The sequence below is a fragment of the Tamandua tetradactyla genome, chromosome 5 (assembly GCF_023851605.1).
Source record: "Tamandua tetradactyla isolate mTamTet1 chromosome 5, mTamTet1.pri, whole genome shotgun sequence".
NCBI classification, from domain to species: Eukaryota; Metazoa; Chordata; class Mammalia; order Pilosa; family Myrmecophagidae; genus Tamandua; species Tamandua tetradactyla.
In genome coordinates this window covers 156,918,980-156,942,341 of record NC_135331.1, presented here as the reverse complement: position 1 = coordinate 156,942,341, position 23,362 = coordinate 156,918,980, and the positions used below count along the sequence as shown (strand labels likewise).

Genomic DNA, 23,362 nt, shown 5'->3' with positions numbered 1-23,362 from the left:
CCTTTTTTTTTTTTTTTTTTCAGCTGGCAGAACTCCTTTTAGTATTTCTTGTAGGGGTAGTCTCTTGTTGACAGATTCTTTCAGGACTTATTTGTCTGTGAAAACTTTAATCTCTTCCTCATTTTTGAAGGACAATTTGGCTGGGTATAGAATTCTTGACAGGAACTCTTTCTCTTTCAGGATCTTGAATATATCATGCCACTGCCTTCTTGCCTCCAGGGTGCTAGCTGAGCAGTCTGAAGTCAGTCTTATTTGATTTCCCTTGTATGTAATAGATTGCTTTTTTCTTGCCACTTTCAGAATTTTCTGCCTCTCTTAACATTTGACAGACCGATTAGTATGTGTCTCAGGGAAGACCTATTTGGATTTATTCTGTCTGGAGTTTGTGGTAGTTAGGTTCAGGTGTCAACTTGGCCAGGTGAAGATGTCTAGTTCTATTGTTGTGGACATGAGCCAATGGCATATGAACCTCATCAGTTGCTGATTACATCTGCAGTAGGCTAGGAGGTGTGCCTGCTGCAATGAATGATGTTTGATTTAATTGGCTGGTGCTTAAATGAGAGCGCTCAACGTAGCACAGCCCAACCAGCTAAGCATTCCTTATCTCAGCACTTGCAGCTCAGCCCAGGCCTTTGGAGATGCAGAAAGGAATCATCCCGGGGCAAGTTGTTGGAACCCAGAGGCCTGGAGCGAAGGCCAGCAGAGATTTCCCTGTGCTTTCCCATGTTAAGAAAGAATCTCAGTTGAAAGTTAGCTGACTTTCCTCTGAAGAACTATACATTAACTAAATAAATCCCCTTTTATTGAAAGTCAATCCATCTCTGGTGTGTTGCATTCTGGCAGCTAGCATACTAGAACAGAGTTATTTGGGCTTCTTTGACTTGCATATTTATGTCCTTTATGAGGGTTGGGAAGTTTTCACCCATTATATCCTCAACTACTCTTCCTAGCCCTTTACTTCTCTCTTCTTCTGAGACACCAATGATTCTTATATTTGCTTGCTTTGTCTTGTCTAGCATTTCCCTGACTTCCCATTCAGTTTTTTCCATCTTTTTTGCCATTTGCTGTTCTGAGTCTTCGAAGTCAATTATCCAGTCCTCTTCTTTCTTCTGTCTCTTCAAACCTGGTGTTTCGTGCCTCTAGTATGTTTTTTATTTGGTTAACAGAGTCTTTAATCTCTGTTATATCTGCTGTTTTCTATTTATTCTTTCAAATTCCTCTTTTTGCTCTTCAACTGGCTTCTTAATCTCTTTTATGTCATTTTCTATCCTACTTATTTTATTAAGTAGAGTTGTATGAACATCTTTGATCAGTTGTTCCAACATCTATGTCTCCTCTGGTATCTTAATTTGGTCATTAGGCAGGGCTATATCTGTCTGCATTGTGATATGCTTAATGATCTTCTGCTGTCTTCACAGCATGTAAATATCTTGATTAGTTTACTTTGGGAGTTGATTTCTTTCAGTAGTCTAAGGCCTTGTGTTTGCAGGATGAATGTACAGCAGGGAGCAGGGCATAGGGTGGAACACTCAGTACGGTGATATATTTCAGGGCAGGTATGGGCACAGGTTGGGGATGTTACACTAATACTTGTGAACATGGGTACCCAGCGGCCAGAGAGGATGTAGCTGTGCAGGTGTACTAGTATGGGGGGCGTAACCCTGGTGTGCACTGGTGTAAGACACGGGGCCCTTTGTGTGCATGCCTAAAGCTGTGGCAGCAGACTGGTTTTAGGCCTTCATGGATTGAGGGCAGATGTGATCCGGCTGTGCAGATTGGCACTTTCTAGAGCTGGAAAGTCAGGCTGAGGGCTGTGCACATGCTTGGTTCTAGGACTGAAGCAAAATGTGGTTCCCAGAGCTGAATGACGTGACTGGGGTTCTGTGCACATGCGTGGGCCTGGTCGTGTCATAAAGGGATGCACTGAGCTCAGGGAGGGTGGGGTGAAGCTGTGTGACACTATGGATGGGGGGGTGGTATCCTAGGTATGGAGATTAGTGCCTGTGACATTTATGCACTGGCAAAAGCCAGGGAACAGGGAAGGAAAGGTAGTGCTTGGAAGGTGTGCAGGAGAGCTGTGTTGGGCTGCACTTGGAGTGGGGGTATGGGGCAGGTACGTGCACTGGGGACTGGTGAAGTGGGGGCACCTGGGGCACAGGGAATGGGAGAGGGGAATGGGATTCAGGAGCTTGGGGTGTGGGGTGAGTCACTGGTCACAGGGCTGCACTGGTGAGGGTAGTGTGTCAAAGGAAATTGGCCTGGCTTACTTCCTAGTCCAGCGCTCCAGTTCATGCACTCCTGTGGCCTCTGTGGCTCCATTCCTCCACACTTCCGTGCCAGGCTCCAGCTTTCTGCCTCTTAGTTCCTCAGCCTCTGCAACCAAAGCTGCTTCACATGGTGCAGAAGTCTCTCCCAGGTCAGCTGCCCTCCCGAATTGTGACCTCAGTTGCCCTCCTGTCCCTTCTCTAATTTTTCCATGGAGCAGGGCTAATCTGAAGCTACTCTAGTCAGCCATCTTCCTGGAAGTCTGTCAACATCCTTTTTAATGAAAATACTTCAAAGGATAGGAATAGAAAGGAATTTCCTCAACATGATAAAGGGAATAAATGAAAAACCCACAGCTAACATCATCTTCAATGGGGAAAGACTGAAAGCTCTCCCCCTAAGATCAGGAAAAAGATAAGGATGTCCACCGTCACCATTGTTATTCAACATTGTGTAGGAAGTTCTAGCCAGAGCAATTAGACAAGAAAAAGAAATACAAGGCATTAAAATTGGAAAGGAAGACGTAAAACCCTCATTGTTTGCAGATGATATGATACTATATGTCAAAAACCCTGAAAAATCCACAGCAAACTACCAGAGCTAATAAATGAATACAACAAAGTGGCAGGTTACAAGATCAACACTCAAAAATCTGTAGCATTTCTATACACTAGTAATGAGCAATCTGAAGGGGAAATCAAGGAAAGAAATTCATTTACAATTGCAACCAAAAGAATAAAATATTTAGGAATAAAGCTAAGGATACAAAAGACCTATACAGTGTGGGTTATGGTGGCTCAGTGGCAGAGTTGTCACCTGCCATACGGAGACTCTGGTTCGATCCCAGTGCCTGCCCATGTTTAAAAAAAAAAAAAGGCATATACAAAGAAAACTACAAGGAATTGCTCAAGGAAATCACAGAAGACCTAAATAAATGCAGGGCACACTACATTCATGGATTGGAAGACTAAATGTAGTTAGTCTTCTAAATTTATTATAATTTAATTATAATTTAAATTAATATATTATTTATATTATATAAATATATTAATATAATATAATTTAAATTAATAATTATTAAATTATAATTTTACCTAAATTAATTTATAGATTGAATACAATACCAATTAAAAAATCCCAAAAACTTTGCAGAAATAGAAAAACCAATAACCAAATTTACTTGGGAGGGCAGCGTGCCCTGAATAGCTAAAAATATCTTGAGAAGTGAAAATGAAGTCAGAGGTCTTACACTACCTGACTTTAAGACATATTATGAAGCTAAGATGGTCAAACCAGCATGGTATTCACATAAAGATAGATATTCTGACCAATGGAATCAAACAGAGTTTTCAGATATAGATCCTCTCATCTATGGACAATTGATCTTTGATCAGGCAGACAAGCCAACTCACCTGGGACAGAACAGTCTCTTCAATAAATGGTGCTTTGAGAACTGGATATCCATATGCAAAAGAATGAAAGAGGATCCATATCTCACACTTTATACAAAAATTAACTCAAAATGGATCAAAGACCTAATCATCAGAGCTAAGACCATAAAACTTTTAGAAGAAAATGTAGAAAAATATCTTATAAAACTTGTAACAGAAGGTGGTTTCCTAGATCTTACACCTGAAGCAGGGGGTCTGAGAAAGAGATAAATGGGAACTCCTCAAAATTAAACATGTTTGTGCATCAAAGAATTTTGTCAAGAAAGTGAAAAGGCAGCCTATATTATGGGAGATAATATTTGGGAACCACATATCAGATAAGAGTCTAGTATCCAGAATATATAAAGAAATTCTTCATCTCAACAACAAAAAGACAAACAACCCAATTAACAAATGGGCAAAAGACATGAAGAGACACTTCTCAGAAAAGGAAATATAAATGGCTGAAGGGCACAGGAAAAGATGCTCAACTTCTCTGGCTATTAGGGAAATGCAAATCAAAACCACAATGAGATATCATCTCACACCCACCAGAATGGTCATTATCAAAAAAAAGAAAACAAAACAAAACAAAAAATAGAAAATGACAAGTGGTGGAGAGGATGTAGAGAAAGAGGCACACTTATCCACTGTTGGTGGGAATGTAAAATGGTACAACTGCTATGGAAGGCAGTTTGGTGGTTCCTCAGGAAGTTAAGTATAGAATTGCCCTAAGTTCCAGCAATACCATTAGCAGGTTTCTATTTAGAGGACGTGAGGGCAAGAACACAAATGAACATTTGCACACCACTATTTATAGCAGCGTTATTTACAATTGCCAAGAGATGGAAACAGCCCAAATGTCCATCAATAGAAGGGTGGCTAACAAGCTGTGTGTGCTCGTTTAAAAGAATGTATGCCCCCTAGAAAAGCCATGTTTTAATCAAAATCCCATTTCATAAAGGTAGAATAATCCCTATTCAATACTGTATGTTTGAAACTGTCATCAGATCATCTCCCTGTATGATGTGATTTAGTCAAGAGTGGTTGTTAAACTGGATTAGGTGACGACATGTCTCCACTCATTTGGGTGGGTCTTGATTGGTTTACTGGAGTCCTATAAAAGAGGAAACATTTTGGAGAATGAGAGATTTGGAGAGAGCAGAGAATGCTGCAGCACTACAAAGCAGAGAGTCCACAGCCAGCGACCTCTGGAGATGAAAAAGGAAAATGCCTCCTGGGGAGCTTCATGAAACAAGAAGCAGGCGAAGAAGCTTGCAGATGACACCGTGTTTGCCATGTGCCCTTCCAGATGAGAGAGAAACTGTGTTTGCCATGTGCCTTCTCACTTGAGAGAGAAACCCTGAGCTTCATCAGCCTTCCTGAACCAAGGTATCTTTCCCTGGATGGATGCCTTTGATTGGACATTTATATAGACTTGTTTTAATTGGGACATTTTCTTAGCCTTAGAACTGTAAACTAGCAACTTATTAAATTCCCCTTTTGAAAGCTGTTCCATTTCTGGTATATTGCATTCCGGCAGCTAGCAAACTAGAACACTGTGGTATATACATATGATGGAATATTATGCAGCTGTATGACAGAATAAAGTCATGAAGTATGTAACAATGTAGATGGACCGTTAGGATGTTATGCTGAATGAAATTAGCCAGAAACAAAAGGACACATACTGTATGGTCTCACTGATATGAACTATCATTAATGAGTGAACTTGGAGAATTTCAGTTAAGAACAGAGGTCATAAGAAGATAGAAATAGGATAGAGACTGGGTAATTGGAGCTGAAGGGATACAGATTATGCAAGGAGACTGACTAAAAATTCAGGAATGGATAGCACAATACTACCTGATTGTAGTACAATAAGTGCATTGAATGAAACTGAATGTGAGAATGATAGAGGGAGGAGGGCTGGGGGCACACATGAAACCAGAAGGAAAGATGGATGACAAAGACTGAGATGGTATAATCTAGGAACGCTTAGAGTGACCAATGATAGTGACTAAATGTACAAATTAAAAATGTTTTTGCATGAGGAAGAACAAAGGAATGTCAATATTGCAGGGTGTGAAAATAGATGGTCATTCGTATTTCAAAACTTCAAGTTGTGTGTGAGACTAAAGCAAGAAATGTTCATTTGGTACAAAATTTATATTTTGACTAGTGCATTTCCTAATTTAAATGATATGGACAGTTTAATTGAACACCGTAAGTACATGGAACCTCAAATATGGGATGAGAGTTTATATGTTTGTCCAGGTTAGTGTGATGCCCCTGTAAATTCCAGAGTGATTTGAACAGTGAATAAAGAGCTATTTGCAAAGTCCCCTTAGGGGAATGGAGATAAAGGGGGAAAAATTCAACTTCCCCATTTGGAGAATTCCTGATATTCTTGCAAGCAGTGGGGACAACCAAATCAATAGGCTGCACCCTCAATCTTAGGGTTTGTCCCAATGAAATTTATCCCTGCAAAGGACAGGCAAAGTCTACTTAAAATTAGGCCTGTCACCCCAAGGGAACCTGTTTCGTTGTTAGATGTGGCCTCTGTCAGCCAACATGGCAACTGAACTGACTGCCCTCTCCCTCTCTATGTGGGACATGACTCCTAGCAGTGTAAACCTCCCTGGCAAGGTGGGACAGAAATCCTAGAATGAGCTGGGACTCAGCATCAAGGGATTGAGAAAACCTTCTTGACCAAAAGGGGGAAGAGAGTAATGAAGCCATATAAAGGGTGAGTGGCTGAGAGATTTCAAACCGAGTGGAGTGGTTATTCTGGAGGCTATTCTTACGCATTATATAGATATCCCCTTTTTAGTTTATGGCGTATTTGAGTGGCTAGAGGGAAGTACCTGAAACTGTAGAGCTGTGTTCCAGTAGCCATGTTTCTTGATGTTTGTATAATGATACAGCTTTTGCAATGTGACTACGTGATTGTGAAAACCTTGGTCTGATGCTCCTTTTATCTATGGTATAGACAGATGAGTAAAAAAATATGCATTAACATTAAATAAATAATAGGGGGGGAAAAGGTTAAATTGGGTAGAGGGAAATAGTAGTGGTCAATGAGAGGGAGAGGTAAAGGGTACGGTATTATGAGTTTCTTCTTTTTTCTTTTTATTTCTTTTTCTGGAGTTATGCAAATGTTCTAAGAAATGATCATGGGGATGAATATACAACTATGTGCTGATATTGTGAGCCACTGATGGCAGACCAAGTATGGAATGTTCATATGTTAAGAATGTTCATGTTTATATGTTGTTTCGTTTTATCAATAAAAATTTAAAAATATATATATGGATAAGAAATAAATTATATGGGGAACAAATGTTAAAATAAATTGAGTAGACTGAAATACTAGTGATCAATGAAAGGAAGTGGTAATGGGTTTGGCATGTATGAGTTTTTCTTTTTTCTCTGTGATGATATTGTGAGGCTGTGACCATGTCAAGAATGTTTATATGCCAAGAATGTGTCTAAGTGTGTTTGCTTTTAATAAAAATATGAAAATAACCTAATCAAAATGTCCCACCCATAATAGGTTTGCACTTACAGATACAGATGCGCTTTAAGAACATGAGCTTCTGGAGTCCATGTGACTTTAAACTACCAAAAGAAAGACTGCATATCATCCATAGGGCATCTGTCTTTCCACATATATCTTTTTTACCCATCTAGCACACTTAATATTTTGTACCAATGTAATTTGCATATCAGAATTTGCACATTATTTTGCTTAAGTAACAATTTCCAGTGAACAATGTAGACAGTGAACTCTTCAGTCACACACAAAAAAGTTCCATGTTATACTCTGGAAAGGCACTTTTCAAGATTTACTTTAGAATTAATACAGTGACATAGGCACTTTTTATTTTCCTCGTAATTTGTACCGTCTAGCCTGGTAACGACATTTGAATAAAACACGGTGGAGTCGAAATATTCTTTTGGAGGTATTGCATTGCCGAAATCCTTTCCAGAAGCCATCTTGTAGTTTGGCGTACCGGAGTAGCAGGACGGAAACTTCACTGTCACCCTCCACGTTCTTTGACCAGAAAAGGAAAAATCCGGACTAGCTGGGCGAGGCACAGTGTAGCAAGTGTCCCCGGGAGAGGGCGCCCGGCTCTGACGATAACAAAGCCTGACACCGCTTCGGGGTCAGCTCAGGTCTCCGCCATTGCTTCCTATCCAGACTGGCCACCTTCAGTAAGGGCCTGCCTCCCCGAGGCGGCGACCTCGGTGGTCCTCAGTGAGAGTGAATGCTGGAATGTTCCAAGAAGATCCGATTAGACCCTGGCCTACCTGAAATCGAGCTCTGGGCGCACCAAAACCCAGCCGGAGTTGGTTCTCTTTGACCCTGGCGACCATCCGTAGTCCGAAAGTGGCGCTGCCAACCCAGCCTTCTTTAAAGAAGGAGTGTTCCTAGGGGAGAACAGACTTCCCCTTAAAGATATACTTTGCTAAATAACATGAAAATGGGTTGGCAAGGTACCCGCTACATGAGGTAACTTGCGAGACGATTCAGACAGTTGCACGATGTTGGCTACTGAGCGGAGGTGTTTGTACCCATATCAAAAATGGCGTGGATGTGCGTCAGCCGGGCAGAGTCACGTGTTCATAGACTCTCTTTAGGGATAATATGGCTTCGGAAGATAAACGGATGTTGTTATTATTCACTTCCGGGTGACACTAACCGGGCGCCATCTTGTCTTGTTCGTGAAGAAGTAGAAGCATCGAACGGGTTGGCGAAGGGTTTACGGGAGCGGTGGTGACAATAGTGTTCCGGCACCGGAGTGAGTAAGTAATGGAGAGCAATCACACGTGAGGACCTGCCGGGCCATTATGACCCTCTTGCTTTCTATGGCTGCTTGGCACAACCGCTAGAACCTCACCTTCTTAAAGCGGTGGTGTCCGCTTGACTTGGTGGATCAGAAAGGTGCTTTCCGTGAAAGGAAATCTTATTATCAAAGAGAGTGCTCGCAATTCCTTGTAACTACAATACTTTCTTCTCGGATGAAAAGATACTAATTGTTGGGCTCCTGACCGGCCGTTAAGCACTGCGCGTGCGCAGTGGGACGCCCCTTATGGGCAGGGGGTGCAGTGGGGCGGAGGAGGCTGGGGAGTCTGGGGCCCCGACCTGAAGCCCAGTGCGGTGCCGACTACGCAGGCGCGCCCCAAATCGAATTCTTCCTGTTGACTCTGATTCACTTTCTTAGTTGTGTTTTTCTTGTGTTCTTATCCAACGATGGAAATTATGTGTTAAGCTTTATGAGGGAAAAAGGTAGTAATAAGTATTTCAGTTATAATCTATAGTGATATTACTTACGGTCATCTGATAATGGGCACTCGACAGATTTTGATTGTCAGTTGGTAATTCATAGAACTTGTTAAATAAGCTTTCTTCTTTAAGATCTTAATTGCTCATTAATCTCTTCTCCCCCTTCCCCAATAACAATAAACTTGGAATTTATCATTTGAATGCAACAAGGCAAAAGCAATAAAAACCGGAACATTAGTCATTTGTAAGATTGTTCTGTTAAGTATCAAGGGGCTATAGGGAAAGCAACAGTAAATCAGTTTTTTAAAAGATGTTCCAGAGAGACTCTGCCTTAAAAAAAAGAAAAAGAAATTATTGATAGACTTTACATTTTAGAACGGTCAGAATTTAGAGCAAAATTGGATAGTGTATAGCCCTACACACAGTTTCTCTTAATACTACATCATATGTAAGTACTTAGTATAGTAGGTAAAGTACATTTATTATAATTAATGAACTGATATCGATAGCTCCATAGTTTATTCACAGTTCCTTAGTTTTTATTTAATGTCCTTTTTCTGTTCCAGGATCCCATCCAGGACACCACATTACCTATAGTTGTCATTTGTTCTTAAGCTCCTGTTAGCTGTGACAGTTCCTCAGACATTCCTTGGTTTTGATGACCTTGACAGTTTTGAGAGCTGGTCAGGTATATTGTAGGTTGCCCTTCCATTGGAATTTGTGTGATGTTTTTTCATGATTAGACTGGGGTTATGGATTATGGGGAGGAAAATCAGTAAGATAGTGTCTTTTTTATCCCATCATATCAAGGCTACATAGTATCAACATGATTTATCACTGTTGATTTACCTAGATCAAACATGTCTGAAATAGTGTTTGTCAGGTTTCTCCACTGTGAAATTACTCTTTTTCCCCTCTTTCCTTTCTGTACTCTTTGCATGGAAGTCACTGTGTGCAGCCTGCATTTAGGGAGTAGAGTAGTTTCCTTTAGGATAGAGATCTGCGTACTTAATTTGGAATTCTGCATGGAGATTTGTCTCCTCCCTCCCATTTATTTAATCATGTATATCAGTATGGACTCATGTTTATTTCATATTTCATAGTATTCAATAATACTTTATTTTATTGCTCAAATTATTTCAGTTTTAGCCGTTAGGAGTCCTTTTGATTGCCTTTTGTACCCCTTTGACATGCCCCCGTCGCTGTGTTTTATATATTTTGAGGACTTCCTTATTTCCTGGAATTACATGCCTGTTGGTTATGCAGTATTGTTTATTTTAGGCTCTGTCTCTATATTTATTTTTCAATTATTGCTGTTTTTTAATCTACCATCAGACTATTCAGTTTTCCATTATTTTTTGAGTACTTTTCTTGAGCTATAGCAGCAAAATATTACAATACTTATTGAAATACATGTCATATCAAGTAGCAAGAAGTTTTTTTTATCACATTCCAAAATGGTTACATGATAACCTAAACCATTTCTGAGTAACCTGAATTGGGCAAATTTATTTTTTTTGAGTTAGACATCAGTCAACTGGTATATAGGACCGAAATAGCAGGGTTGAAGAGGATTGTTACATTTTGTGGTCTCTGAGGTTTATGTTGGATATAAACCATATGCATCAAATGATGGGCGTGTTTCTGTATCTCTTTGACTTTGAAATTCACATGTAAAGGTTTTTAAATAAATAAATTTTATTTTTCATCCATCTCTTTGTCACATAGTCTATGAAATGACTTTTACAAATGATTTAAACAGTTTTAGGAGTCTCAGAATAATGAATTTTCTAATATAGAGTCATCTAAGGGAAAGATCGAGTAAATGATGGTCAAACTGGTGATAGTCATAAATTTGCTTTTCCAGAAATGTGATGGCTTTGTTAATAGGATGCAAACCTTGCTTTTTGATCTTTGTTCTTTCCAAATCCCAGTGGTTTTCCAAGGAAAGAGTAGTTAATTTGACCCCATGAAGGGTGATGCTCTTAAGGAAGTCTTGCAATTTAGCTCATCAATAATGGACTTTAACCTTGAGAAACTTAAACTTGAGAAATTGAGCCTGAAATCTTTAGAATTAAGTTGAAAAGAAGACCATATGAATTGGAATCAATTCTTGATGTCATAAAATTGTAGTAGTAGTATTAGAATTTTATTTTTGTGAACATTAATGTGTTTACTATATTACATCAGTGAATGAATAAACCATTTAACCACTTAATCTGGACAAAGCATTATGAAAATTTCAAAAAAGTTTATAAGACATTTCTTATGCCTTCAAGAGATTCTTTGAGCCAATACAAAAACATACAAAACTTTAATACAGTCCTTCTGTGATAAAGACTGTACATCATCTTGTATAATGGTAATATCTTGTATAATGGTCATTTTTGCAAAGGTAGAATAGTGTAGTGAAACCTAATGTACTCATCGCCTGTCTTTAGCAGTTGTCAGTGTTTTCCAAATCATTATTAAATCAATGTGTAAATGTCATTTTTAATGGTACAAAGCATATTATTCCATTAAACCATAATAAAATGACAAATTACCTGTGTTACATTTGTCAGCAAAGATTTTTATGATGAGGGAAGAAAAGAGTAGGGCTTCTAAATTGTTGCCGCCAAATCACTTATATTCATGTTCTATAATTTAAAAACAATTTATGAAACTTACCAAGCATTGTGGTAGGTTCCAAAACATAAAAAGTTTACATTAAATATTTGAATAACCTTGTTTTATACCAAGTCTTTCCCTAAAATCTGTCCTATTTCGACAAAATTTAGCATAATTCTAAATTTAGTTCTTATGATCAGAGATACCTTTTGGAGGGCTTAGAATTAGAGAAGACTAATCCAGATACCAAATAAAATAAGACAGGTCAGGTGAGTTGCCCAGTGTTTCAGTTAATTACTTTTGTTTAATTTTTATTGCCTATACCAGTCATTATGGACTGCGCTGAACAGCTTTATTTGTAAGAAATACACACTTGTGATCAAAGAATTAAAAAATGTGTGAAAATAGAAAATCTTAATTTTAAGAGTTTTTGTAATTTAGGAATTTTCTATAATAATTGCATTCTTGAAATGTATCATTTCATGTGGTATCATTATGCATGCTGTTTCATGTAATGTTATTTTCACTTAGTAATATAGTTGTACATCAGTACATGTGAGCTTATAAAAATCTTTTTGTTTTTAATGCTTGAATAGTTGTCTATTTCATGGTTCACTCTAATTTATTTAATGTTTCCCTTAATTAAACATCACTTGAAGTAGATATTTACTGCTAACAAAAAATGCTGCAGATATTTTAGTTACAGTGGAAGTTTATTCATCATGGTTTAAATCTCTGAAGAGGAATTGCTGGATCAGAGAAACTGAGGAATTGCATTTGAAATTCCAAAAAGACAATTTAGAGTTCTACCTACACCCTCATCTAATACCCAAACTCTGTAGCTTAATTAAGTTTCTCAACTCCAGTTTAATTATAGTACTTTATTAATTATAGTACTAACTTCTTACTTTCTGGACTTTTACTGTCCGTTTCTTTGCTCTGTTTTTATTGTGTACTGCCTCTCAAAATCCCACATCTTTTTATTTTCCTCAGCCTATGTATATCGAACACTACTTAAATAGTGGCCTCCATAAAAATTTTCTCAATAAATAAAAGTAGAAGTGGCTGGTTTAAACATATGGTATTGTAAGAAGTAGAGACAGGAAGACTAACTTAGACTACAGAAGAATTCTTCCAAAGATAAAACAAAATCCAGACAAATCTTAGGTTGCCCCTAAAGAAAATGAAGAGCTGAACAAGAAGTGGGTTGGCTTGTTCAATTTTTTTTTTGCCTAATAGTTGTAAACTTGGGGAGTGCTGCCAAAAGTGATATTGAGAAAATTCTGGTGGTGATATTAACCACCACTGATTGAAACTTCCTGTGCTGAGTGTTTCTTAGTTAATCCTCACAAGAACGCTATGCAATAGACACTATTTCACCCATTTTAGAGATGTGAAGACCAAGGGTTAGAGAGTAGTTTGCTCAGGTTTACATGGTGAGTGAATGGTATACCTGGGAATCATGAAACAGCTTGTGCTCTCAAGTATAGGTGACAAGTGATAATCAGAATACTTAAAAGGATTTCTGAAAAAGTCTGATAATTATTAAACATAAGTAAGAAAAGGAAACTTTTGTTTAGAGTAAATTTTTAAAATGTCAGTGTATTAGAAATGATGATAAAGAGTCAATACTCATCATTTCTCATTAAAATGGTTTTACTGTGTGCGTGTCTATCTACAACTCCAGGAGGCACTGTGTAAAACTGGTAATAATGCCTTGTTGAACAAGTTTACAGCCTGTAACAGAAAATTTTTTGTTATCTGATATACCTTTAAAGCTTTGAAAACACAGCAAGCAGTGCTTATGTGGGGTTTTTGGTTCTCATAAATACAGACCAACAACTTACGATCAATCTTTAAAAGTAAACAGAGAAAGGCATTAGAAACCATGAGTTTATTCATTTGGTGTTCATTCAGTGCCTCCTATATGCAAGATGCTGTACTGTACCTTGTGGAAGATAAAAAGGTGAATAAACTTGTCACTCTGTCTATTTTAAAAAGCTGTTGACTGGTCATTCCCTGAAACTTCGGGTATGTATGCGACACCTGAGACGTATACACATTCAGAGTTAGAGCTCTGAAGCTGTCACAGTCAGCATTACCCCATACAGCAACTGTTTAAAAAGTTGAAAAAGTGATCAGACTGACTATACTTAAGAATGAAGCTGATTTGGATAGGACTAAGGTATATCAGAATATAGGTTAAATGATGATATGGTCCATATTTTAAAACTTCGACTTCTCTGGATGAATCTCAGAAACATAATGTGGAACGAAAGAAGCCATACATGAGAACATCTTGTATGATTGCATATATATGAAGTTCAAAATGAGCAAGGCTGAACTTTACTATTAGAAATTAGGGTCATGCTTGCCTTCGGGTATGTATGTAAGGTCATTCTCTGCATGGGCAGAGAATAAAAGGTATGCCTTAGGTGTGAGTCATAACTGGAGAGAAAGGGCCACTGTAAGTTTGGGTAATGTTCTGTGCCTTCATTTAGGCAGTCTTTTTTCTTGGTGTAAGCTCATTAAGTTGGACAATTATGATTGTTCATTTTTATGGAATTATGTTATACATCAATGAAAGCAAACAAAAAACAAAAAGAAAAGAAAAGAAAAAACTTCAACTTCTGTGTGAGACCAAAGGAAGGGATGTTTATTTGATGCACAATTTATATTTTAGGTAGTGGATTACGTAATTTAATGTGTATGGAGAGTTTATTTGAATACCATAATTACACAGAATCTTGAATAGGGTGTGAGATCTTAATTGATTTATACAGGTTAGCATGATTCCCTGATATATCCCAGAGTAATTTGGGCAGAGAATAAAAAGTATTTATGAAGTCCCCTATGGAGACAGAGAGAAAGGAGTAAATATTAAACTTCCCCATCTGGGAAATTCCTGATATTCTTGCAAGGAGTGGGGACAATCAGTTCAGTAGGCTGAGCCATCGACTTTGGGGTTCTCCGCTGTGAAACTTATTCCTGAAAAGGAGAAGCTAAGCCTACTTAGCCTAAGAGTCGTTCCCAGAAAGCCTCATTTGTTCCTCAGATATGGCTTCTCTCTAAGCCAACTTGACAGGTGAACTCACTGCCCTCCCCTCACACACCCTACTCCCATGTTGGACATGACTCCCTGGGGTATAAATCTTCCTGGCAATGTGGGACAGGACTCCAGGGATGAGCTGGGACCCTGCATCATGGGATTGAGAAAGTCTCTTGACCAATGGGGGAAGAGAGAAAAAAGACAGTTTCAGTGGCTGAGAGATTTCAAATAGAGTGAGGAGGTTACCCTGGAGGTTATTCTTATGCATTGTATAGATATCCATTTTAGGTTATGTTGTATTGGAGTTGTTAGAGTACCTGAAAATGTTAAACTGTATTACTTGATTCTTGAAGATGATTGTGTAACTATATAAAGCTTTTACAGTGTGGCTGTGTGATTGTGAAAACCTTGTGTCTGATGCTCCTTTTATCCAGGATATGAACAGATAAATAAAAAAATAAAGGATAAAAAATAAATAATAAGGGGAAGATAAAGGGTAAAAAATTGGGTAGATGGAAATACCTAGTAGTCAGTGAGAGGAAGGGGTAAGAAGTATAAGATGTATGATTTTTTTCTTTTTTCTTTTTATTTTTCTGGAGTGATGCAAATGTTCTAAAAATGATCATGGTGATAAACACAACTATGTGATGATATTGTGAACCATTAATTGTATACCATGTATGGATTGTATATATGTGAAGATTTCTCAATAAAAATATTTTTTAAGAAAAGCTGTTAAGGTAATGAGAAGAAACTAAATAATTGCAGAGACTTATAATTCCATCTTAATTTGGTTATGTTTGTACTTTCACATTAAATCTTTAGAATTTATTTTTATTAACTTGAGGAAGTATTTCATAATATAAAAGAAAACATAATCTTTTTTTTTTTTCAGGGCATAAATAATCTTGCTGCTATGCCTCCAAGCTGGAGTCTAAATCAACCTAAGTTTTAAACAGAAGGTGAGTCTTTGAGATCAGTTAAAATAGCAGTTGGTGTTTCTCCTGGGTGTTTCTTCTTTATATAGTCTTTTAACTTAAAGTCGTAAGTGAAGTTACTTTTCAGGGGTTCTGATGACTTGTTTTGAAGGGCTTCAATGGTATGATTGGCAAAAGAAAGGAGAAAAAGGGAGAAGGAAGAAAAAACTGAAAAGAAGTTACAAAAAGAAGTATATTTAGTTTGGAGCTGATACTCAGTCCAGTTGTTGGCCTCAAGTGTAGTACTGTTTAGTGCCTGAATTTGTCATATCAATGCCATTATTATAGATTATAGCTAGAAGACAAGTGCGTAAGTAAATCAATGTAACATAACAGTGCATCTTCCTTAATTCAATGTTGAGAGCTCACACTCTGTCACTGATAGAAGTATATATACATTGTTCTGAGAATGCTGCAAAAGACTGTAATTGTAAAACTCTTAAGAGCCTGAATTATAACAGCCAGTTGTCCTATTTGAATTGGTGTTTCCTATATCCTTTTTACCTATTTTCCCTATTTTTTGTGAACTAAGGCTTGGTTTTGTTTTAATTTTTCGAATAGAGGAAGGATTCGTATAGAAGGGTTCATTTAGTAAATATTTCTTGAATGCCTGCAAAGTGCTAACCCCTGAGATACAAAAATGCACGTGAAACGTACCCTCTGCACTGTGTAGATCAAATATGAACCAATGTAGATCATTGGTTCTTGAACAGATTGTACATCAGTGTTGGTGAAAGCACAAAGTTACTAAATTTATAGGAATTTTAAACTTTTTATTATGAAAGTTTTAAAACTAGTTTACAGAAAAATAGACTAGTGTACTGAACCCTTTTACACCCATACTCATTATCTAGATTTAATAGTTATTAACATAAAGTACTATCATTCCTTTTACATAATATTTACATGTTAAGAAACCAGGTCTTGGTGAATATGTTGCCTTCTGGATTTGTCTAATTGTTTCTTTTTAATATTACTTACCTTGTTCCTTTATCCCTGTTATTCCTTTCCACTGGAAGGGTGATTAAAAAACTCAGTTGGATTCAGTTAAACATTTTGGTAAGAATATTCTTAGTGATGCTGGGTATATAATATTGTATCTCATGAGAGATACAAAACGCGTAATAATCTGTGGGAGTGATATTTTGGCAACCTTTGAATTTCCTGTTTCCCATCAACTTTTCATCTAAGGTTGCTTGAATTGTTGCAAGAAATCAATTATTTTGTTAGGTTTGGCAATATGACAATTTTTTGGTTCTTTTATACCCTCTGCATTTTTTACCTGTAATTTTTTTTATATGGAAGAATTTCCTTCATCAGCTAGAGCTATTTGGTTACCCTTTTAAAGGAGTCTCAGTTGAGGGAAGTTAAATCACTTTCTAAAATAATCTTCAAATTTATTTAATTAGATTTTCAGAGATTTATGTTGGGAAAAATTGATTTTTTTCCCTCTCTTTTTTGTACTAAACCATTTAGAGCTGTGCTTGCAACCACACTCTGAGATTAGCCAATTATACGGAATTTTCTACTCTTGCTTGCCAACCTAAAAATTCTTCTTGACTCTGGCAGTTTATTGGGATCAGAATTTTAGAACTCTGCTCACATAAATATATCACCGTATAATATTTTCTGATGTGTGATGTAAAATTAAAGAACTCACCCTTTAATTTTTTAACTGTGTTTAATTTGTTGAAGATAGAAAATCAGATATATTTAACGAGTCAGGATGTGGGATCAAGGTGGACAGCCTTGGCAGCAGTGGCCTTTGAACCAACAACAATGGATGCAGTCATTCCAGCACCAACAAGATCCAAGTATGGAAATAAATTGAATTGGGGGAGGGGAGGTAGTTACACAGTGCTATTAAGGGAACTAAAATTATGATTAATTTATTAGACTATTTTATGGTCAGAATTTTCATAAATAGCCTTGCTATAGCATATGTAGTAGGTAATGGATTTCCCTTTGAAGGAGTTTCTCAAAGAGCAGAAAGCTTTATGAAGTTTTTATGTCTTTCTTTTAAGAAAAAGGGAAATCTTTCTAAAATGTATTGCTTCATTTTCCTGACTTGTAAATAGAGCATACTCACTGTTAATTTCAAATCTTAAAGTGACTCAAGCTTAAGTTCTATATAGATTGTATTCAGCTATATGGTGTATCATTTTTAAATTTTCTTTTTATTATGGAGCATTTCAAGCCTCTGCAAAGGTAGAAGAGTTTTAAAGAAGACAGACCTATTTATCATTCAGCTTTAACTTATCACCATTACTACTGCTCTGCCCTGACTGGGTTAATTTGATGCTGTGTCTCTTTTTGTTGTTGTTATTTTTTTTCACATGGACGGGCACCGGGAATTGAACCTGGGTCCTCTGGCAGGGCAGGCAAGTATTCTTGCCTGCTTAGCCACCGTGGCCCGCCCGATGTGTCTCTTTTTAATAGCTACATGGCATTCTCTTGTAGGACTATACTATAATAATTTAACAAATCCACTTTTGGATATATAATTGTTTTCAGTTTTTGAAATAATTAGCACAATCTCATATACTTATCATTATTCCCTTTTCCTTGTATTTCTTCAGGAAAAATTCTAAGAATTGGGTTTACTTGGTCATAGTTACACATCTGAAAAGTTTTAAAAATTCATTGCATTGCTTAACTCCACATAGGTGATGCCAATTCATGTTTCTACTGAAGTGTGTGAGAATGCCTGCTTTTAAATCTTTACTAAAATGAGATGTGAAAAATTGTATCTTATTCTACTTTGTGTTTCCTTTATTAATAATATTAATCTTGAAACGTTAAGTATAGATACTTATGAAGGTAGGAAGACCTTTAAGATGGTGGGAACAGTGTATTTTGAGTAAAAAAATGGCTAAGAAGCTATTAAGGAGACCATATTGACTAGAGAAGGGAGCCATAGCTGGGATAGTTAGCTACACTTTCAAGGAATGTAGACTCATGGAAAAATAAATAGGACATGTTGATGGAAGAAATGACAGAATTTGATAATTTATTTTTATGGTGTTTTAAAAAAAAGGAATATGACTCAATAAGCTAGGGTGCATGGGATAAATTTCCTGTGTGTTGGTATTAGAAATGGGCTGAGTGTTTTATGGAGTGCATTATGAAAATCTTAAGTAGTTTATATGATTTTTGAACGTGTATATGGATTATTTTCTAAATGTCATTTCAGCCATAATCTATAATATTTCAGATTCCTGGTAAGGAATATCTGAGATGATTGGTATAGTTTCTATATGGTAGTGGCGCTACTCTTTTAGTGCCTACATTGTGAATGCTGAATTATGCCATGTTGACTTATGTTAGGCCAGATCGACTGGGCTGCATTGGCTCAAGCTTGGATTGCCCAAAGAGAAGCTTCAGGACAACAAAGCATGGTAGAACAACCACCAGGAATGATGCCAAATGGACAAGATATGTCTGCAATGGAATCTGGTCCAAACAATCATGGGAATTTTCAAGGGGATTCAAACTTTAACAGAATGTGGCAGCCAGGTTTGTTCATGTTTTCCATATTTAGAACTTTGTTTTTAAAATAAAATTAGTATTGAAAGTAAATTGTTTAATTTGCTTAGCTTTATGACTTCTTGAAATTAATGCTCCTTAAAGAATAGGCAGCCAATTTGATTTGACATTGACATTTTGTGGTTAAAATTATTCTGTACTCAGTTTACTAGCATTGTGCCACTCCATTTGATTCTTTTCTTGGTTCTTCATTCCTAGGCTGACAGGGGCTGGGAACACTCTGGAAACCTCACTTGGCATCTAGGGAAGAGAGCATTCTATGTCTCTCTGTTGCAACCTCTGGCCTTATCAGAAGCAGCACTGGCAGAGCAAAACATGTCTAGCCTCTAATTAAAGAAAAATTGTGTCACTATGTGACAGATTAGTCTGTCAAATATACTCTGCCCCTACCATCCACCTACCTTTTTCTTCCCTCTTATTTTAGATGACTTTTTGTCTCTTTTATTTTTTTGTTTGTTTGTTTTTTACTTCACAGTGTGATTTAGATTTCTTGAAACTAGTTCATTTCTCCATGGCTTGTGTTATTAATTTTAATAGTCACTTCAAATTATTTATAGAGGAATACCACATTTGGGTATGTTGATGGTGAAGTCATATCACCCTTTTCCCATTGATAATTATTATTGTTTCTCATTGTAAGAATGGAAAACTCAGGAAGTTATCCTCTAACATCACTCCTAAAAGGATAACAAATATTCCAATCTTTGATACTGTGAAGTGTTCCTAGTTTTCTGGAAGCTATGCCAAATTTCCCCAAGTTTGAAAATGTTTTGGTTCTGAAGTTCAAACTTATAAATGACTCACCTTGGAATCCCCACCACCTAGTTTTACTCTGCTGACTTTTTCTTTGACCCTGGGCAAGTGAATTACCTCTGTGTGCCTCAATTTCCCTGTCTGAAATTGGCAAAAATAATCCCTACCTCACAGGGATGTTGTGAGGATAAATATGTTCATGGAAGAAAGAAATCATATAAGATCTCAAGGTATTTTTTTGTGTGGTTGTTATTAAACAAAAATAGAAAATTTTAATGAAGAATTGCTTTGATTTTGTTACATTTATTAAAAATAATTTTGGACGTTTGGTTTCCATTTGTTTAGGGTATGGATTAGAGTAGATAGAATTAGCTCTTTTGGATTATTTATAAGCCAGTTAAACTAATTGCTTATTTTTATTACGATATGCAAAAGGAATTTGACCAAGAAGTCATAAACTTATCTGTTTCTTTACTGAAAACCTAGCTTTCTTGAAATCATAGCAGTTTGTTTTGATTTTCTTGTAACCCCCTGTTGAATGTTTTTATGCCTAAATCCTAAATAGAATGGGGAATGCATCAGCAACCCCCACACCCCCCTCCAGATCAGCCATGGATGCCACCAGCACCAGGCCCAATGGACATTGTTCCTCCTTCTGAAGACAGCAACAGTCAGGACAGTGGGGAATTTGCCCCTGACAACAGGCATATATTTAACCAGAACAATCACAACTTTGGTGGACCACCCGATAATTTTGCAGTGGGGCCAGTGAACCAGTTTGACTATCAGGTGAAAGATATTTTGTTGCTTTAATATTGTAGATGTGCACGTAATCCATTCTTTGGAAGTGTCTCATCAAAAAGAGTACCTAAGATGTATGTTACACTTTTCAGGCTTGTGCAGATAAACACATTTTTATGTTTTAGGACAGTAATCAATTCTTGAGTATTGGAATAGTTTTTATTTTCTGGTTATTTGTTTAGGAAAGTGGTATAAAGGGTCTTTAGGGAGAAAATTGGATAAAGTGAAAAATGTGAAAGTACAACAGCTATATGTTTTGTTCTCTAATTTATCATTTGAAAATGGCATTTTAAATATTAAATAAAGTTTAGAAAATGCACAGTAGTTGATTACATTATTTATCAATAATAGATTATTGTTAAGATGTGCATAAAATACATGAAGAATGTAGGCCATCTTCCTAGTTGCAGTTCCTTCTAATACATAGAATTATGACAGTACTTTTAGTGTTGTCTTTTATTTTCTTTTTCCATTCTGACATGACATGTTATGGAATTGTACATAATTTCCTTTGTAGCATCCAGTTCATTCCTAGGGACATAGAACTCTATGGGGAGTAGTATCATTATGTGGGATTTTATTTTCTCCATCTACTCTGTGAGATTTTACCCTGAAATTATAGTGCCGGTGTCATTTTGAAATAACTTTTAGTTGCTACCTTATAAACTGAGTTTGATAATTTAAAATTTTGAAAAAAAACCCAAACATTTAAGTGAATGATGGATTTGATAATGGACATAAATGTAAACAATAATTACCTTGAGGTAGTAGCCTCTTATTCATACATAATCATATACTTACTGTATACTTAAAATTGGTATACAGATATGACAGTTTTTTGTTTTGTTTTGTTTTTGAAGAATGTAGTGGCAGGAAGCTTCTTATACATTTGCTTGGTGTAGGTTCCCATATTTAGCAAGACAAGAAGTTCTCTTGCATCTGGCATAGAAAAGCCTCTGGAAATAGCAAAATTGCAAAAATATTTATAGATGATTTGGTAATTTCTACCTTTGCTTGCATATAGATATTTTTTGGAGGACTATGGAAGTGACTTAAGTTGACTGGAAACAACAAGTTGGAATTGATTAAAAACTTTTTTTTCCAATATTCACTAATTATAGAAAATTGGCATATATTTAATGGCGGTATAAGTTTATAAATGGATTCAGAATATATCCTTTTCTTTCTTGAAAATAGTGTATCAGATGGCTTTTAGTAGGCTCTTTGCATTTAAATAGACAGAAAATCTTTTTCTTAAGAAAAGTAAGCTTAGGTTCTTGGGGTTACAGAAATATCGGTGGATATTAGAACCATGGAATTCTTGGATTTGCTGCACACATGGATTTCTACTGTCCCAGTTCATAACACGCGTGTGTCCCAGAGAGTATATTGTATTAATGTGAAGAAAAATAAACTGCAATACTCTTTCAGCATGGGGCTGCTTTTGGTCCACCGCAAGGTGGATTTCATCCTCCTTATTGGCAACCAGGACCTCCAGGACCTCCAGCACCTCCCCAGAATCGAAGAGAAAGGCCATCATCTTTCAGGGATCGGCAGCGTTCACCTATTGCACTTCCTGTGAAGCAGGAGCCTCCACAAATTGGTAGCTATTTAAGTTTAATGAACCACAATTGCATGATTCTTGATCATGTAAAAAGGATGTCCTGTGCTTTCTTGAATTGTTCTCATGCCTTTAATATAGTAAGAACTATAAAGCCCTTTTTATAATTATAAACCTTAAGAAATATTTAAAAATTAGCTACATATCCTAAAATTCAAAAAAATTTAATAGTATTAAAATAAATCTTTACCTTTAACTCCAGACTTAGGGATGAAATTTAAATTTATATTTAAATAAATTTAAATTTATCTAATACTGACGATTTAATACATTGTACCAATCAATATATGAGCCAGTGCCCTTTTAAAAAAACCTTGTAATTGATCTCTCTTATCTTTAGTCTCTTTTTACTCTGAGGAGTTCATCTAATACATTGCTGCCAGATTAATTTTTCCTTTTGATTTTTTCATTTCCCATAAATATCCTGGTAGAAAAATTAAAATTTTAAATGACATCTTAGAGCTAACTTATTTCCAGTGGTGAGTTACAAATTTATGCCACTTTATATCTGCTAAGCCCCAAATCATCCAGCACCTAATGGACCACAAAATAGGCATTATAGGAAGATTTTAATTCACTGCGTAATAAACTTACTGAAAAATATTTGTTCAGATGAATTCTTATTCAGTGTGATAAACAGACTAATGCTTTTGTTTTACTATGTTCTGTTTTCACATTTTAGGAAGCAGTGTAGTGTAAGAATTTGGCTCTGAATTAGCCCACATCACTATTTACTGGCTATATAACCTTGGGTAAATCACTTTGCTCTTTGAGCCTCAGATTCCTCACCTGCAGAAAAGGATCATTAGTAGTCATCTCCAATGGCTTTTCTGAGGACATTATGATTTAACGTGCTTTGATGTGTCCATTGTGTTCACTGCTGCTGGTAATGGTGACAATTTTAAAGAAAAGCACAGTTTAATGGATTGTTTTTATTACTACTGTCTTGCTGGAGAGTGACAGTATTTTCTTACAAGAACTCAAGTAGCACCAAAATTCTCTCTCTTTTTTTTTTTTGAT

The 23,362-nt window shown here is 36.5% G+C and overlaps 1 protein-coding gene across 10 annotated transcripts in view; it reads left to right on the top strand.

Moving 5' to 3' along the window:
• Positions 1 to 1,982: 1,982 nt before the first annotated feature.
• Positions 1,983 to 23,362, top strand: part of PNISR (PNN interacting serine and arginine rich protein) — a 29,569-nt gene continuing 8,189 nt past the window's right edge. For 2 of the 10 annotated variants that reach the window (XM_077162467.1, XM_077162461.1), the window contains exons 1-6: positions 8,376 to 8,504; positions 15,540 to 15,606; positions 17,317 to 17,435; positions 18,949 to 19,137; positions 20,486 to 20,709; positions 22,153 to 22,324. In XM_077162467.1, coding sequence (XP_077018582.1) covers positions 17,348 to 17,435; positions 18,949 to 19,137; positions 20,486 to 20,709; positions 22,153 to 22,324 — 673 coding nt within the window. In that variant the 5' untranslated portion in view covers positions 8,376 to 8,504; positions 15,540 to 15,606; positions 17,317 to 17,347. Of the gene's footprint in view, positions 2,114 to 8,375; positions 8,505 to 15,539; positions 15,607 to 17,316; positions 17,436 to 18,948; positions 19,138 to 19,365; positions 20,710 to 22,010; positions 22,325 to 23,362 lie in introns of those variants that run through there. The other 8 variants (XM_077162466.1, XM_077162464.1, XM_077162462.1 and 5 more) reach the window with 8 other exon arrangements.